General features: G+C 36.4%; 1 protein-coding gene across 1 annotated transcript in view; it reads left to right on the top strand.

The window, feature by feature from the left end:
* The window catches only part of DRD2 (dopamine receptor D2), a 111,687-nt gene that overhangs the window by 89,672 nt on the left and 3,293 nt on the right, over nucleotides 1-18,722 (top strand). Inside the window, exons 4-7 of the mRNA XM_053451689.1 lie at nucleotides 7,112-7,221; nucleotides 12,024-12,160; nucleotides 13,813-13,994; nucleotides 14,741-14,827. Of these exons, the coding sequence (XP_053307664.1) occupies nucleotides 7,112-7,221; nucleotides 12,024-12,160; nucleotides 13,813-13,994; nucleotides 14,741-14,827 (516 nt within the window). The remainder of the gene's footprint in view (nucleotides 1-7,111; nucleotides 7,222-12,023; nucleotides 12,161-13,812; nucleotides 13,995-14,740; nucleotides 14,828-18,722) is intronic.

The following is an 18,722-nucleotide window of genomic DNA, read 5'->3' as shown; positions in this document are numbered from 1 at the left end:
GAGCACATGTAGTCAAGCTGAGACTTCAAAGCATCCAATGGACTCCGATATGATTATGAAGGAGTCGGTTCCACACTGTGATATAACCGTTCATTGCGAGAAAAACATTGTAATTTCGTATTTAAATGCCACTGTGAATAAATCTTCCCTGTACATCTGCATGCTTTCTTTAAACGGCAATATTCATTAATTTTTTTAATGCCAGCGTCCTAGTCTACTTACATAGGTTCATGCTGATGCATCTAAAGGGTGCCATTGGATTTACTTCCGCAAATGACAATGTGTGCATGAGTGTGACTCCGGGAGCATGTTGTTAAGTGAGTAAATAGGGAGCGTTTCTCATGGAAAACTAAAAATAATGGGTAGAATTTTAATGGCCTTACAAACATACAGCTTTGTACCAAAACCTTTAATGCTACATATTACTGTTTATAATATTGCAGAATCCACAGCGTGACCCGACAAATGGCTCTGTTATTTTGCAAAATAAGGAACAGTAAAGAGCTTAATATTTCATGCATTTGCTGGCTAAAAATGTCATTATTGTTATTCACTTTCTGTTCTTATTAAGAAATATAATATTTCCCTTCTGGCTCATTGATGCCACAAAGCAAAACACAGCAATACTAGATTATACTTACGAAGTAGAACAAAAATTGGTATCAGGAACAGAAAAAATCTTTAAAGGCAGTGAAATGTGACTTATTGTAGTGTGAAATTAAATAATGTTTTTTTTTTTTTCTTTTTTCATGGAAGCAATTCCATAGGTATTTCCATAAAATGAATGCATGTATAACGAGAAATGAGCTTGCTAAAAAAATTGAATATTTGATTGGAATAGAATAACTGTTTTTTACAGTAACACTTTATTAAAGAGTGGCACGAGGGAGCCTTTGGCAGTGCACTAAGCCATAAAGCCTGGGAGACTTATAACCCAGCTTTGTTGTGAGTGGCTACAGGAAAGGAGGATATATATATATATATATATATATATATATATATATATATATATATATGGATCTAGGATATGATGTCATAAACATTACTATGTAGAACAATACAAGGAAGCATGTGGCAAGAGTTTTCTGCTCCCAGATCACCTTATAGGTCAACATCAGACCACTTTTGGTTTTATTAATATATTTGCATTTCAAAGTGATGATGATGTTTCACTGACTGGCATAACATGGTACACTGCATTTCCTGAAACATTGTGATGTCATGAGTGGTTCCAAGGCAAAATCTAAACCTACATGTGTCACAATTAGCCATCTGGGAATGTGTGGATTTGAAAGGACTAATAACAGTTATCCTTCATTTAACCCCAAAAGATCCGTCCCAACACCTTGAAAAGCTCTATGTGTACTCCCAGTACTCTTACTACCACCTTTACAATGGTTATGGATGCTTCAGTATTTCTCTTTACGCTACTCCACTATTATAAATTGAATCAAACCCAATGTAGGTAAAAAGGATGACCGCTAGTACTCCAATGTGAACTCAAACTTTAAAGAGATACATAATATAAAAAGAAGAAATGTAATAAAGCGCACTTCAGTGCAAAATCTAAAACCAAAGATTTGATTTACCCTTAATTTTTCTTGGAATAGAAGATGCCTCTTGAAATTTATATTGAGCAGTATGTATCAAAAACTATAAAGAATAACAGCTCAAACTATTTCACTAGTGCCCCATTATGCACTCACATAGTCACCAAGGATTGCGGTCATATCACAGAGATGAAAGGATTAAGCTATCTGTACCAGGCATCAGTAATAAAGTATTATTCAATAATGATATATAATTAAAACTATTATCACATTATAGTTTTACTGAAACTTAATTAATACATTGAACAAAAACTTAATTAGAATGAAGATATGGGACCATAAAATAGGGTTAAATATGTATGATATATTTAACTATGATACATATTAAATTATTGATATTGATAATGGTATAATTGAGGATGATATGACATATGTATTTTTGTCTATTCATTTTTCCCTGCTTTGAATTATAAGTTATAAATATCAACACAATATAGTTAATATAATTAAATCAATATATATGTTATATATTATAGCTATATTTTGCTCGCGGAATGAAATAATAACTTTGGGTTAAACACTAATAGGTATTACTCAACATTTGATTAGAATCACAATATGGAACTATAAATTAGGATTTAAGATGAATTTGTAGTACTTAATTATGATATATTTAACTATGATATGGATGAAATTATTGGTGTTGATAATGGTATAATTGAGGATGATATGATACATCTTGTTATTAAATGTCAGCCCTTTCTTCTCCTCTTGACAGCACTGGGACTTGGTTGCGCTCCACACTATCTTACTCTTTTTCTCTCGATCTGGAGCAGAGCCGTGAGATACGAGTTCTTTACACGGCTTTTGAGTGAAAATTAGATTGTATGATTGATCTGTCAAGATGTTTTTTTTATATGTTTGAGAAATATTTGTTTAAATTTGGACTGTGGGAGACAGGCCTTTTTTTATTCTTGGATTGTTCTGTTGAAACATGGAAGGTTTGATGGATTTACAATGTTGAAACGTATGATAATCAACACCCAGGGTTTGAACTCACACAAGAGACCCTATTTGTATCAAAGATTGAATAAGACACATGTTTGCTGTGCTCAGGAGACTCATTAGGAGAAACAAGGTTCCATAAATTGGAAAATATTAGGAAATATCCAATTATCTATTATTAAAATATCTTAGATGAAAATAATCAAATTTGACTATTTTTCACGAAAAAAAAGAAAAGGCAAGGTATTAATTATTGATCTGTAAATGACATTATATAAACCCTCATGAACGTATATTCCCCAATGAATCCCTGGTGAGATTTCTCAATGAATTGTGTTTTAGATCCAGCTCTTGATAAAAACCTGGTCCATTATGTAACTGTTTGTCTAGAAATAATAACCTGCTTGATGTCTGGAAGAAAGATTTTTCCTATATAACTAATTTACCCAATATTTTCCTTCTTTATTGGGTAAATCCAGCAATTTACAGCCTGTGTAAATATTAGAATTTGGTCATATCTGGGGTATTCAATAATATGTTTAAGATTCGGAACAAGGTGGATACTAAAAATGTAGTTGCCGCCTCTACCCCAATTGAAGTAAGAAAATTAAGTTTTATGTAGGATTTACAATTAACAAAGTCAAATTGTCCATTTCCTCCAAGAGACTTACTTAGGCCACTGCTCCCATAGTCAATAATCTGCTAAAATACATTTCTCTATATGTGTGATTGTGTTTTGAAATTAAAAGGTATTTCTAAGAAAAATGTATTCTGAAGAACAAACTATTGTTATGTTAATTTAAATTTAATTAAAAAAGTTGTGCAATGTCGTTTACCTGTGGAACTTTGATCATTTGTTTTACTTTAACTAGGTGGAATCACTTTTTCTGTGTAAGATATTACATTTATTAAATAGATAGCAACATGTATAGTGAGGAGCTAGGACATAATCACCTCTTCTCTACATAATATTAAAAGGCTATCTCCAGAAGCTGAGCTCAATTATGCACACAAAGAATATTAGATTAATTGATATTTTAATTTGACAAGTCACAGTGCATTTTGCAAATTTTTTAAAATATACAGAAAGAAATATGGTACCATTATCAAAGCAATCTGCGGGAGCCTCAGATATGAAAACGTCTTTAATCTGTTGTATTCCCAAAGTTTCGTAAGAATTCGGTGCAGATTTCCCATCATAATGTATAGTGAAGTGAGACGGTTGAAACTACAACTCACCTGCAAACTCTCCTGCCAGCTCTCCCTTTAGTGAATGAACCCCATTGTGTTCCACTACCATTGCTATTGCACCAGTAATTAAGCTTAAAGTAGCTATTTGGTACCCCTATCCCACTTTGCAACCAGCTCTTCCAGGGCCGGTTCTACAATGGAGCCGACTGGGGCAATTGCCCCAGGCAGCACTTTTGAAGGGGCGGCACTTTGCCTCCCCAAGCGCTTTTTTTTTAAGCGGAGGAGAGAGAGGGGCGCCGAGTGGTTTTCGCTTACCCGCTCGGCGCCCCTCTCTCTCCTCTGCGGCGAGTCTTCGTGCTCTGTCACGGTGCCGGCTTGTAATGCTGAGCGCCGGAACTGACGTCAATTTACGGCGCTCAGCATTACAAGCCGGCACCGTAGCAGAGCAGGGAGACTCGCCGCAGGACTGTTTAAAGGTAAGTACCGGGGGGGGTAGATAATGGCGTCGGCGAAGTTTAAAATACCGCCCCCCCCGGCGTCGGCGGGGGGGGCATATTAAACTTCGCCCCAGGCTGCATTAAGTCTTGGGCCGGCCCTGAGCTCTTCATTAACCCTTGAGCTTACCACGGTCTCCCCACACAGACATTAGTGCTGTCACATAGATATTTGCTGCAAGCTGTAGTATCCAGGACATGATTTTTTGTAGACAGGTATGTCTTGAAGTTGAAGTGGTTGGACTGTCCTTTAAAATAATATTAACCTTAGACAAGGTGGAAGCTTGAACACAATAATGGCTTAACGATAATTGTTTTTATAGCAATATCTTCGGAGGGGTGCTTATAAATATTTTAGGATTTTTTTGTACGTTTAGCTGCAAAGATGATGTATACAAACTATATAAATTGTTTTAAATATCTTTCTGAATACTTATTTCCCATGGGATCTCTTTTTAAAATCTTGGCCTTTAGTACCCTATTTGTGGCCCATTGATGCTAGGGTGAGAAGGTGAGATTGTCTAGCATTATTGGCTTTTCCCCCAGTTGACCTATGATGTATTCCAGCGCACAGGTCATAGAGGATTAAAAAAAATCCATTTTCTCCTGTCGAGGGTCTTACTCACAGAATTTAAACCTTGGAAATTAAATATTTTATCGTTGTCATTTTCACACTCATGGGGGCAGGCATGCAAACACTGTTCAAATGTGAACTTATTTTGTATATAGCTTTTTTTTTCTTTTTGCTCTAAAATGTAGCAAGTGGAATATTTTCATCAATATTTAGTATTAAATAAAAGAGGACAGTTAGACTATTATGTATGTCTTATAAAATGAATATATCCATACTTTACTCAATTTGCAGTCCGAAATTGAAATAGTTTCAATAATAATTAAAGTGGATGCCTGAATCTTACATTTAGCTGTTTTACCTTATTTCCACAAAATAAATGTATCACCATACATTCAATAGGATTAACCATACTTATTTTTTGTCGACAAGGCAAAATATTATGGTCTACATAATGGATTGCCTTATATTGCAAAATATTGTCAATTTATGTGACATAACGGATTGCCTTACATGTTTTTTTTTATATATGTAGAAATTTAGAACATATGACGGCAGGTAAAAACCATTCGGCCCATCTAGTCTGCCCGTTTTTTCTGATGTAGAGCCTTCAACTAGTCCGTAGATTCAGGATATCTCTGTGGCTATCCCATGCATGTTTAAATTCCCTTATTGTTTTAAAACATTTTCATTTTAAAAATGTTCTGCATTTGTTTAACTTCTGTACGTTTAATTATGATAGATGGATAGATAGATAGATAGATAGATAGATAGATAGATAGATACTGGCACCATAGTGCTCTTAATGTAGAAAGAAAAAAGGATCTGTATTTTGTGGGTAAAAGAAACACTTTTATAGTATGAGATTTGATGAAATGTAATAGAAAATCAATGCCGTCTGTCTAGTGGTTTATACATTCTTTCATGATTTATAAATGTAAAACTGTTTGCAGCGTCTCAAATCTCTCGTGGTTTATAGAGTTTTTCCACTTAAATGATGAATGTTCAAGATTTGTCATACTAGCATGACATTAATATAATATTATTTCCATTACACAGGGCTCTGACACATTGTTGTACATTTTTCAAGGTGAAATGAAACATGTAAGTTAGTTCAATAGATATGGACTCAAGACAGAAAAACGCTGCTTCATAGCCAAATGAGGTCTTCAGGATGCGGGTTATATCAGATAATGTTTTCATGGCGTCTGTGTGCCTGACAGTGGTGCATGTAGATTGGGAGCCATGCCCAGCTCTAAAGTCTGCTCCTCTGTCCTCTCTGCTGAGCAGTAGGATATGATGTCATAACCCAACACTCTCTGCCTCTTAAGGATGCATATTATTATGTCTTAGGCAATAACTATTTCTTACAACCCTCCTTTTATTATAAATACATTTTTTTTTCATTCCAAGAAATGCAGCAGTGCGTCTTCTTTGCATAGGACATGTTGGCATCGTATACATTCAGATGTTCTTGGATTTTTTTTATGATGTCATAACGCTGCCCACATGACATGATCTGTGCACCTATGGCTCAGACAATGTAATACTTTAATGTTGCGGACAAGCTATGAAATACATTACAAAGATTTGAACTGGGAAAATGAGCAAGCATTCAGGAAAACCATCTACTTTTATGATTTTCACTACATTTTGACCTTCTGCTGTGGACAGCTCAGTCTAGGTATACATGTAAGGATAGACCAACATTAATGCACAGACATGGCAAGTCTTTTTAAACCATTTTAAGTACACTTAGAAATATACTTTTTATACCACCTGCAATAAAAGTGCATTAACAAATTGTTAACCTCCCATGGATCATATTGACCTTTAATTATGTTTAAATAAATCTACATTACAGAAAGAACAAAAACATGAAACTAAGTGCAGAGGCAGAAACTATTCACTAATAAAAAATATTTCAAATGTGTATTATAAGACCCAGGAGCTTTAATAGAAAAATAAAATAAAATAAAAAAAATATATATATATATATTCGGTGTACAACTTGTTACAGTGTGAAATTTTAAATGTCTTTTCCCTGTTCGACATTTTATCTTCACATTTTCGTCCACCACTGTAAGTCATTCTTTTTTATGGTACGTTACAAAAATTCCATTTATAGCCTGCTGTACCCTTTGTTATCGTTTCACACATCTCTTGGAGCTGTCACTGGTATGAACCTACAGCATAAGCCTCTTGCAGTTTTTCTACTTTTAGAAAGTTAATTCTCTTTCATCAGATACACATCTACACCATTGATTTTCTATTCTAGCCGCTTTCTCTTTGCTTTCTAGGTGGTTGGCGAGTGGAGGTTTAGTCGCATTCACTGTGATATCTTTGTCACCCTTGATGTTATGATGTGTACAGCCAGTATCCTTAATCTCTGTGCCATCAGCATTGACAGGTAAGAAATACCAGAAAAGGCTTGTGTGACTGTAATGACAAAAGGTGACTTTATGTATTCTATACCCCCTTTTAAGAAGCACTCGAGATCTGCCTCAGATCTCAAAAACATGACTAGCAAATCAAAGACTAGTGCTATCTGACAGATTTAATATTTAAATACGTGCCGGGCTAGAGCGCTTTGAAGACGTAGAATTATTAGTTCCTAATTCAAGTTTAATATGTGAAGGGATAGTTTTTTTTCACGATTCTGAATATAAAGAAGACCTGCTTATAAAAAATCCTCAATCCACATCAACACCTCTAGATGACAAAAAATAAGTTATACAAAAAAAATACAGCGCAGACGGTGTTAATGTTGTAAATCACTATTGTAGCTGGAAATTGGATTTTTAATGGAATATCCTCCTAGCAATACAGAGGCACTTTATCGCCCTCATCACTCCTGTGTTCCAATGGCATGTTGGATCCGCTAATCCAACTTCAACTTTAAAAGGCTAATTGATCATTAGAAAACCCATTTGCGATTATGTTACAGCTAGAAATTTCCTTGTTTCCCATGAAAACAGTTAAGTGACCACAAACTGTTGAATAGTAATGTATATGCTGTATAAATGCTATAAATAAAGCTAATCCATAACTTTCCTCAGTGCAGAGCGTTATTAAATTAACCTATATATTAGTATTTGCAGATTAAAATAGGCAATCAATATGTATTAGAAATCCAAAATATATGAGCCGCCATCTTAATTCCCTATTCTCAATGTCCGCATGATAATTTCCCCCTAATAAGCTATTTCTTCCCATTTGTGGCAGCTGACAGGTAGCTGTGGTAAACAGGAAGTAAATGTTAAGGGGACATAACGGCAGGAAATGGATCAGCCATGCCAATTATCCCATATATATAGGCATTTCTGAGATCTTCACAGGATTGGTTCCCCTTCTCCTGGGGGTGTGGCTGTAATAAGAAGGTGGGGCTATGTATGTGCAGGGGCGGAACGAAATCCATCAAGTTCCCAAGTACGGATCTCTGTTTCCTCGAAGCACAAAATATACTTTAAACATATACAAAGCTGTAAGGTTGATGGAAAAATGAAATGTACACCCTAATAAATTTATTTAACTATGATAAAAGATGTGAAGGTGACATTTCACATAAATTCTACCCAAGTCACAGCCGAATATATGCATGAGCTAGATTACCCACTGACATTTTAAGCATACGTTATATAAAATGTATCTAATAATAATAATAATAATGTATTGGGTTCTGTAACATTTATCAGAAGCCAGAAAAATATGAAGCGAGACGAATATTTTTAATCATGATTAGGTAGCATACTGTGAGAGCATTGATTTCTTTGTTTAGTGGAGCGAGGATGTGATTTCCCTTGTGGAGCGAGTAATACTGGCCAAATGTCACTGTTAGTGAATTGGTTTGCTGTTTTCTTCACAATCAGAAATGTGATAAATCAACCTATCATACAGTCACATTTTGGGTATATTGCTCTTTTAAGCAAAAATAAAAAAAAAAGATGCATGAGTAATATAAACAAATTGTGGTATGGCTCCTAAGTCAATTTGGACTTTTTATACCATAAACCAGTGGAATAACACAATTATGCCCCACACACCCATCTGTCTTTTTTGTTTGGCCCCACTCGGAGGTGGACAGGTCTGGTGGGCATGGGAGAAATTGGCCCCCAGGCGGGCCCATAATTCTTCACACAGGGCCTGTTGGACTGGCCCACTCAAAGAGGCAGGTGCACATGTAAGAAATTGCCAGCCCTCCCCTGCCCCCACTCAATGTACAAATATTGTTTTTTTAAATAGCCATGCCTTGGAATAGGTGACCGCTCCAGTATAAAGTCAGTGTTGGCTATATTAAGAAATAATAAAAGAAATAAACGCAAGGTCGCTATTGTTAATGAAAATAATCTAGTGATGGGATAACAAATGCCTTCAAATAACTGTAAACAATAAATCTTATAATGAATAATTGCTTATTTGCAGTTGATTATTTAGTTATATTTCATTTATTTCCTAATAAAGTTGGGCTCATCTGCACACTTAGTTAAATGCTAAGGAGGCTGTGTTGTTATGTTTGGGGTAAACTCAGCAGTATGGTTTTGGTATTTTCTCCCAAGTTTAGTAACTTGGAGAACCCAAAAGAGGGATCTTCTTGGCTTGGACATTATGAACCTTCCTGGGGCTATTAGCTTTCTCTAACACGAGCTCGGTTGAAACCAGCACATCTTGGAGACATCACAAAGCCTGCTTTTGCATTTTTTATATTTCAGTAATCAGCCTAGCAAAACAGCAAATAGTGTAGGGTTTAATCAACTTTAATGAATCAAATTATACATAATCAGTTTTTTTTTATTAACGAGCTACATATTTGCAAATAAAAGTTCAAAATAAATTACATTCTGGATAGTTCTAAGTGAAGAGGAGTACAGAACACAAGAATCATTAAATATCTGAGCTCCAGCTAACCACATACAGCGATTCTAACAGGCAGGGGGAGCTTGGAGTGTGTAAAAAAGCTTTCCTAAGGAATAATAAGATGATTAAAAAAGGGTAGGTTAGATGGGGGTCAAAATAAAAAGAGATAGGTGGTGCACAAAATTTGTAATAATATCAAAACTCAAAATAAAGTGCTGCTGATTAACCTAAAGAAACAAATCCCACTGTTGTTTCATTCAAATAAAGCCATACAAAAAAAACACCAGGTGATCGTGCCCGTCACACCCAATGAGTGTGGAATCTAAAAATGAAAATGATACTACCAACAAGCTTTGATGTCAGATGCTCCAAATGGTTTATCAGGATTTCACATGAAAAGGAAATGGAATAAACAAAAATAGTGTAATATGTAAAAAACAAACTATAAGATAAAAAGCTCACCAAAGCTCATGTATACACATACAGATCGGAGTCGGGAAGCTTTCTTATACCCCGCAGTTAACCCCTTTTTTCATGTGAGATCCTGATATACCATTTGGAGCTTCTGACATCATAGTTTGTTGGTAGTATCATTATTATTTTTGTATTCCACACTCATTGGGTGTGATGGGCGCGGTCACCTGGTGTTTTTTTTTTTAGATGGGGGCAGTTTATGTGGCTACTTGTTATGTACAATTTTATGTGTATAAGATTTTTTTCTACTTATTGAAACTTCTTTAAACAAACACTAGAACTTCATACAATACCGCACGTCAAGTTTGTAACCTAAATGCTACAGAGAATAAAGCGCATACGTGAGAGTAATCTCTGTCAGCTTCTTTCACCTCTGAGATTATCAACGACTTCCAGAGAAGGTCAAGCAGCATTTGGCTTTACAAATCAAGCATCTGTGTCTATTGAAATCCGGAATTGCAGGTATAACATAAGGCAGCTGACCCCTGGAAAATATGACACTATGAGTCTACAGCTAGCACATGAGTGAGCAAACTATAAATTACAAGATTGATAATTTGTAGAAACCACCAACTAAAACAACACCAAAATGTGTTAACCCTAATCTATCCAAGAAAATGAAAAAAAAAATACATTAAACAAAATAAAACAAATGAACAACCATTCTAAATATATCCTGTACGTGGAATATATCAAAAAGCTTTAGGAAGTTTACTGTCCTGTTTCCTTACATCTTTATAACTGAGCAACAGAGGGGTCTATTCACTAAAAAAGGGGTTTGCAAATGAGTTCCACATTTCAAGTCCGATTATCACTACGTTGTCAAAAGAAAACCCCAGTGAACGTCTCCTGTGGGAGGTACTCATTTGGCCTGAATAATAGGCAATAGGTAATGTGAAAGGTTTCTTAAAATGCCCCTCACTGATTTAAATATACATTATACAGGGCCATGCCAGCCCATTCAGTGAGAAAAGCTCACTTGGGTTTGTCCTCAATAATATATAGTGATCAGGGGAGAGCTGGAAGCCCCCTTCACCATGCCCACCATAACTAACACACAAACACATACTTTAGCACACACTTACTCATCTTGGATCGCACGCATCCCATGTCCAGAGCAGCTTGCACATGGTGCACATCATGTAACATGGGACAGCCTGAATAAGTCCATTGGTGAATAAGATCCGACCCAGGGAGCAATTGTCCCCTTGTGCCTCACGCCTGCCAGCATTTGTTAGTGATATCAGAAACTTGAAATATTTAATTCTTGAATAATTCCCATCTTGAACTATTCCAAGGAAGTTGGATCTCAAGGTACTGTTTTTCTCCAGTTTCACTTTTTGGCGTGGCATTTTAGGCTCCCTACCAAAGCTAGTAACATCATCCAGATTCTATGAATTGTAAGAATATAACAACAGCTGGGCTAATAGTGAATTTTCAACAGAAATGTGTGTTTCGCTTAATATACTAAATATATAACAATTAGATCACAATATACATAATTTTTAGGAAGTGCTGACTTCCCTGTTTCAGCTGCAATTCACCCACCTGCTATCTGATCTATGCAAAAAGTGCATATTTGTGCTATTCCTGCATAATGTAGTATTGACAAAGTGGTAGAAATCGGAGATTCCTGTAAATAAAAAATTTAGAAACATAAATTATGTATTAACTGTAGAGAGTCAGAAGAAAATCCACACCCCTGCTTGTGCCATGGTAATTAATACCGCATACATTTTCACTAAGCATTTGAACTGCTTTACAAGTTGATATGTTGATACATCATTAAACTCATTGCACACACATTGGTGCACATTATTTTTATATTACGTATTATAGACAAAAATAAAACATATGTTAGCAAAAACATCTTGTTTGTTTCAGGTACACAGCTGTGGCAATGCCAATGCTCTACAACACCCGCTACAGTTCCAAACGTAGAGTGACGGTTATGATTGCCGTAGTATGGGTCCTGTCTTTTGCCATCTCTTGTCCTCTTATGTTTGGTCTGAACAATACAGGTAATTATTATGTATTGTGTAAGTGGAGTAGACGTAGAATCAGGGGAGGGCTGGCAGCCTAAGGCCTGGGGGGCAAGTCAAGTGAAGTGGCTCCGCCCCTCGCACTCACCTTTCACCCCTCACGCTGCTCCCATCACTATGCGGCCATCAGACTGCTGGAAAACTTATCTAAACGGCCGCTGGGTGCTGATGCCACCGGCCGGAGCTACTTTATTCCTTTTTTTTATTTATTTAATATGCCCGGATCGGCTTGCCATATTAAAAATAAATAAATAAAGTATTAAAGTAGCGCCGGCCGGCAGCATCAGCACCCAGCGGCCGTTTAGATTCCATTTCCAACAATCTGATGGCCGCATAGTGATGGGAGCAGCATGAGGGGTGAAAGGTGAGTGCGAGGGGGCGGAGCTTTCACCCCTCACACTGCTCCCATCACTTGGCGGCCATCGCATACGGCCGGTGGGTGCTGATGCCGCCGGCCGGCGCTGCTTTAATAGTATTTTTTTTTTTTCATTTAATAGCCGATCCGGCTTGCCATATTCAATTTAAAAAAAAAGTATTAAAGTAGCGCCGGCCGGCGGCATCAGCACCCAGCAGCCGTTTAGATTAGATTTCGGGCGGCCTGGGGGGCAATTGCCCCCCTGCCCCCCGGGCCAGCCCACCCCTGCGTACAATGTAGAGAAACCCAACGTTTTTGTGTTGATTCTTTTTTGTAATGTACTAATCAGAGTCTGATTTGATAGAAGGGACACAAAACCTTTGATTTGAGTTATGGTTTTATGTTATGTTATTAAGGGAGACTAAATGTTAATCTAAAGATGCAGCTGCACAGTGCCCAACCGCCGTCAGGGGTCCGTAGATGTTCCATTTACAAATGCAAAGGCCCCCGGAAAATACTTGGATCTTATTATAGATTCCTCCTCCTTCAGGCAGAAATGGTTGTGGTAATTTGTGTTAATTTACCTATAGGACCGTTCCCTAGTTGTCACTTATTGAAACAGAGTTCCTTAATATGACATTTAATCCTGGTGTTGTGGTTTAACGCATGGTAAGGTGGCAGTACAGATAAGGTAAGCGAATGTCCTGCCCCTGCTCCACCTCTTACTACTTCCCCAATGAAGGTGCCCCACCTTGATTACCCTAAATGGTGGGGGCTGTAGGTTTTTTATTGCATTCCTCTTAATGAAGGGCTATGCACCATAAGTGGAGAGTTTAAAAAGTGGTCTTGTCACTGCACCACCAAGTGGAATTATATAACAGCAGGACCTTTTATTGGTTATTATTGTGAAAAACGGCAAAATAAAAGATAAAATATAGGCAGTAGACAATATGTGGATGAAACAATTTACTAAATCCGGTATAATATTTGAGGGTTAACTGGTATTTGCATTATGGCGAGTGAGCCCATTTTGCTACTATTTAAAAAAAAAAAAAAAAAGTGGAATTGATAACAAAGCTCAAAGGTGTCCGTGCCAGAATGTAGCTCTTATAATCTGTACTTTTCAAAAGAGCTCACCTGGGACCTTGTCCAATGCCATGTATTCCGTAGAGTTGGGAATTTGTGCTAGCAGTTGCATTTCAGCCTCTTTTGTGTTCTTGCTCTCAAGATGTAATGTTGGAAAAAATATGAAGCTGTGGCTCTCTTTGTCTTTCAGATTCCTTGGAGTGTGTCATCAAAAACCCAGCATTTGTCATCTATTCATCTGTTGTTTCCTTCTATGTACCATTTATTGTCACACTCCTGGTCTATGTCCAGATTTATATTGTACTACAGAAGCGCAGGAAGAGGGTCAACACCAAACGCAACAGTCACGGCTTGGATAAAGAAGGGCATAAGGTAATATTAAAAACACATGAAGAGAGAGATCAAAAAGTGGTTCAGGCCACATTTTAATGAGGCATGCTCACCTTTTATATTTGGTTTTGATTACCTATAATTAACTTGCTTCATATGATATGCAGTATAATAATGGACCTATCCAAAACATAGCAAACAACTCCATCACAATACTTTGTAAAATGAATTATGTTCATTCAGTTTTTTTCCTCTTTTTTTGCATTTTCCTTGCAAATTTTCTCCTTGTTTGTGAGTGGTTCAGAAAGTTTTCATATTTGAATTTCCACCCAGTTCTTTGTATGTTTTGCCCATAATATAGGCGGCATGTCTTTAGACTAAATAGGAAAACCATTGGGGAAATCGTATAGTATCCTCAACTTGTTTGTTTATTTTTTTCCCTCTCATACACTTCCATTCTTCCTTTTTTTCTTTTCTGTATACTACAGGGCAACACTTTACATGTTCTGATGAGCAACGTGTCAAATGCATACATGTCCTAGAAAAAAGACTGATTTATTCACATCAGAAGCAGAAACATGTATACTTTGTCCATTCCTATTCATAACTTTGTGTATATTATGTACAGGAAATGCGCACTGTGGGGCTCAAGCAGTAATGTTTTATATTAACCTCAAAATACTTATCTCGCAGAACGGCATCGTCCTGTTATAATGTTTTAGCTCGTACACTGCTTTTATAGATGAAGCAACTGGTATTGTTTTGGGTAATTGGTTTCTAATTCTCAGGACAAATGCACTCACCCAGAAGATGTGAAGCTGTGTGCTGTCTTCGTAAAATCCAATGGGAATTTTCCAGCTAATAAAAAGAAAGTGGTAAGTGTTTAAATAAGGTGATGCATTTAAAATGATCTGCTGAATATTCAGGGCAGCAATGAAAATGTGACATTTTGAAACATAATACATTTTTGACAAATCCCAGAATTGTTTGTTTTGATCTAAAAAGATAACCAATTGGTATATTTTTGTCCAAAACAACCCTGGGAACCTAATTAGGTAAATATGGATAACATTTAATTTAGCATATTTAATCAGGACATATCTAATTTGGTTGGACACTAAAGACACACAAAGTATCCTTCCCTTGCACTTCCTTTAAATTCTCTTCTCACTTCCTTTTTGTCTCATTTCTTCCATGCTTTTCCTATCTCCCCTTCCTTTCCATTCCTTCCTTCAAACACAAGCTAAGGTATAAGGGGACATCGTTTTGCTCTAGATATATCGCCCCTCCCTATCCACTCGGTTCATAATGGGATAAATGCATGTTGTGGGGGGGGGCACACTTTTTGGAGCATTTTGCTGTAATGCACAAATATGAATGAGAGCATGCCGCACAATGATTTCATTTTTTTGCAGTTAAAAAAAAACAAAAAAAACTTGGACCATCTCCATGAACCAATAATATTGGTCTGCGGACTTTAAATATGATATGCAGTAACTATTATTGGACCCAGGTGAATATCCACGGTCAGCTCATTTATTAGTACTGTCTAATATATTGTATAGAGTAATGAAGTAGAAGTTGTAGATCCTTAACATTGTAACTATCCAATATTTATAAATCTTCTTTTTGTGAAATGTTCAAATCTCTGCAAACTCCTTTAGTGATTATCCCAGAGCATGTTCACTTAAGGGAGAGTTGTTAGGACAGATTGCAGACGTCTTCTGGTTTTATTTTTCTGACATGAATATACGTTATAAAGGTTGAACCTCAGTCCGCATCTGCTGCAAGAAGAGCTTGGCTGGTCCTTTATAATGCATGATGACATCATTACCCTCACCCAGTGAATTATGTGTTGTGTAAGACCTGTTCAGCCCTTCTTGCTGAGTGAGTGGAACCCACAACTCAATTGCAAACTCTCGCATTAGCAACTTAACTCAAAAGTGTTAAAGGGGAAATGTCTGTATTTAATGGCAATTGAGATGAGGGTCAAAAGAAAAGTGTTCTACTGTTTTGGATAAATTATATTGCAATTAACTTGTGTATAGTAGTGCTTTCATTTCAGCCATTTTGAAATGGTCCTTAGTCTGAAAAAGTTTTAGTACTACTGTTCTGCATTGTTATTCCAAATGTTGTCACAGTCCTTGTTACATTTTATATTTGCCACTATAATGACTACATACCACCAACTCAGTGTTAACTGCTTAACACTCCTATAGAGATCAGGAAGTCTTTTGGCTGGGATATCTGATTGCGCTCCCTGCTAAAATCTTCGATTGCTGTCTCTGCTGGGATCTCTGATTGCTCTTTGGCACTCATTGCGATCAGCAATACAAGGCTATGAAGCCTGCTTGCTGATCACAGTGTAATCGGTGCAGGGGAGATTGGAGGGAAAAGAGTGTGAAACTAAATTTCTATATCTAAAAATAATACGCTACAAGGTAATATGTTGGGGATAGATGTGGTCCTCTAGAACATAAACAGATCACATATGCAGGGTCTGCCTGTAATCAAGAGATGCAACCAAACATAAATTGAGTTGTTGAGTTGTAATTGTTGTATTATGTTTTAGTATAGGGTTTTTTTTACATATTGTCAATAATAACTATTTTGTTTTATGTGTTTCACAAGAAAGCTAGGTGTCTTGATTAAACCAACATATAGTAAAAATGCCAAAAAGACATTACGTCATTACGGTATAAAAAAAACCCCTATCCCTGAAGGGGTTAAGGCCTGATTACTTTGATAGTATTGGGTATTTTTCCTTTTTAAACAGTCGTTGCTTTGCGTTGCACTGAGCATCCTTACTGCCTCTTCATCACTGGCTATCCACAGGAGTTGAGTGACATGACTGTCTGGGATATTATTTGATTTAGAGCCAGCCTATAAACCATGTAAACTGTGAACTTTAATATTATTTGTAATTGCAAGATGCACTTACTTCAGTCTTTTGTACAAAAATGCCTTGCCTTTCATGTAATAATATGCAACTCCAGAATGTAAAGGCATTTGTGTGAGAAGTTATTGCAGCAAATTAATAAATATTGCCTTAAAAGGCTGTTGAGATACAATGGTCCCTCACTACATTTTATTACAATTTTTGGTTCAATGAAATCTTACCCTTGTGTTGTAGGCGATGAGCACTTTCGTAGAGCACCATGAGGTCTATTCACTTAACAGCGAGTGTGAATTAAAAAAAAAAAATTACAAAAAAATCAGCTCCTCTTGATGGCAGTGGATTGAAACATGGCTGACGGATGAGAGGGTTTATGTATATACTCCTGTGCTTCAATGGCCCCAAATGGTTAGATGATGCATTATGTCTACCATTCACTATAATAGAATTCTATTACATCTGTTAAACTTTCATCTCCTCGCCTGCAATTCAGAAAATTCCAGCACTGTGTATTAAGAAAGAAAATGCTTCATTTCATGTAATTTCCTTGGTGACTGCTTCATCTCCTCTGTTGTTTTCTTAGCCTACTTTTTTTAAATAATCAATTAAACATATTTTACATTAGCAGTGGAAAAATATGCCTTAGAGGAATGGCTTAAAGACGTGACATTTTACTTCTATAATTTGAAATAAGTAATCAAAATCTTCATCCAAGACTTGCTTCTCTCTGCATATGGAATGCTAAATAAGGAATAATGAGTAACATTTTCTGTGTGGTAAAATACCGGATTAAGCATGTAATGGCAGTTTAAAAATAATAGTTTCTCTAAATGCTTTAAATGTTGCCTTTAAGTAGCAAGTTTTTTTTGTTTATAAATATTTGTTTTTAAAATGTTTTCATATATGTTGCTATCCCAGCAGGTCTCACAATGCAAATTTATCTTTTTGGTATCACTAACTATAATGTTAACATACCAAAAATAATAAGTGAATAACCTGTGACTGGGCATCCTTTTAATCTCTGTGTTTGGGAAGTGGAGTTTAGCTCTGAGCCTCTGACATTTACCAAACCGCTTCCATCCTTCAGATGTTAGCCATGCCTCCTCCTTACATATGGAGAGGTAAGGGAAGAAGTATCAGGCAGCAGCTTTCAGATACGCACATATTTTTATGTATGACAACATTATTTCCACTTTACTATCAATTGACTTCCTTTTGGGATCAAACGGATTCTACATTCTGCAAGGCTATACTTTTCATAATTTCTCAACCTTTTTACCAAGTACCACTAGCAATATATTCTCTCGCCCGAGTGACATTAAGCTGTCGTCAAAGAAGTATCCTTAAAAGGACCATCGTCATCCCAGCTTTTACCGGAACTAGATTTATTAAATAAAATAACCTATAGCTTCTGCTATAGCTTGTTTGCTCAGTCAGTGTATTTCTTTTGGATTAAATGTTTATCTCATGGAAGCTGAGAGTTTGCTCTCAGTGTCAGCTTCACTATATGTTTCATTTCTTGTCCTGAAGTTCTCTCTACCTTCTCTTTACGATGTCCTGAACCACGCCACAACAATCACCAACTTAAGAATAAATGAGAAAACATGTTATGGGAATGAAAAACCATTAGATCACGAGAAAAGAAAATGAATACACCCATATTTTCTGGGTTTCACCTAAAGTATCTAAGTAAAGTTTAACTTGGGCTCGTCCCACTCCTATGCATGGCTGCTCCCTAATCACAAATCCCATTACTGTTTCTTATATGGAGCATTAGAGGAAGAGCTCTGGCAACTCAACATTGGGTATGATGATACCTTTACCCATGGTATACACATAAGGTATTTTTACATATGTATATAAATTGAATATTT

The sequence above is a fragment of the Spea bombifrons genome, chromosome 12 (genome assembly GCF_027358695.1).
Source record: "Spea bombifrons isolate aSpeBom1 chromosome 12, aSpeBom1.2.pri, whole genome shotgun sequence".
Lineage (NCBI taxonomy): Eukaryota > Metazoa > Chordata > Amphibia > Anura > Pelobatidae > Spea > Spea bombifrons.
The sequence above is the reverse complement of the archived record's forward strand: the minus strand, read 5'-3'. Positions and strand labels throughout refer to the sequence as shown.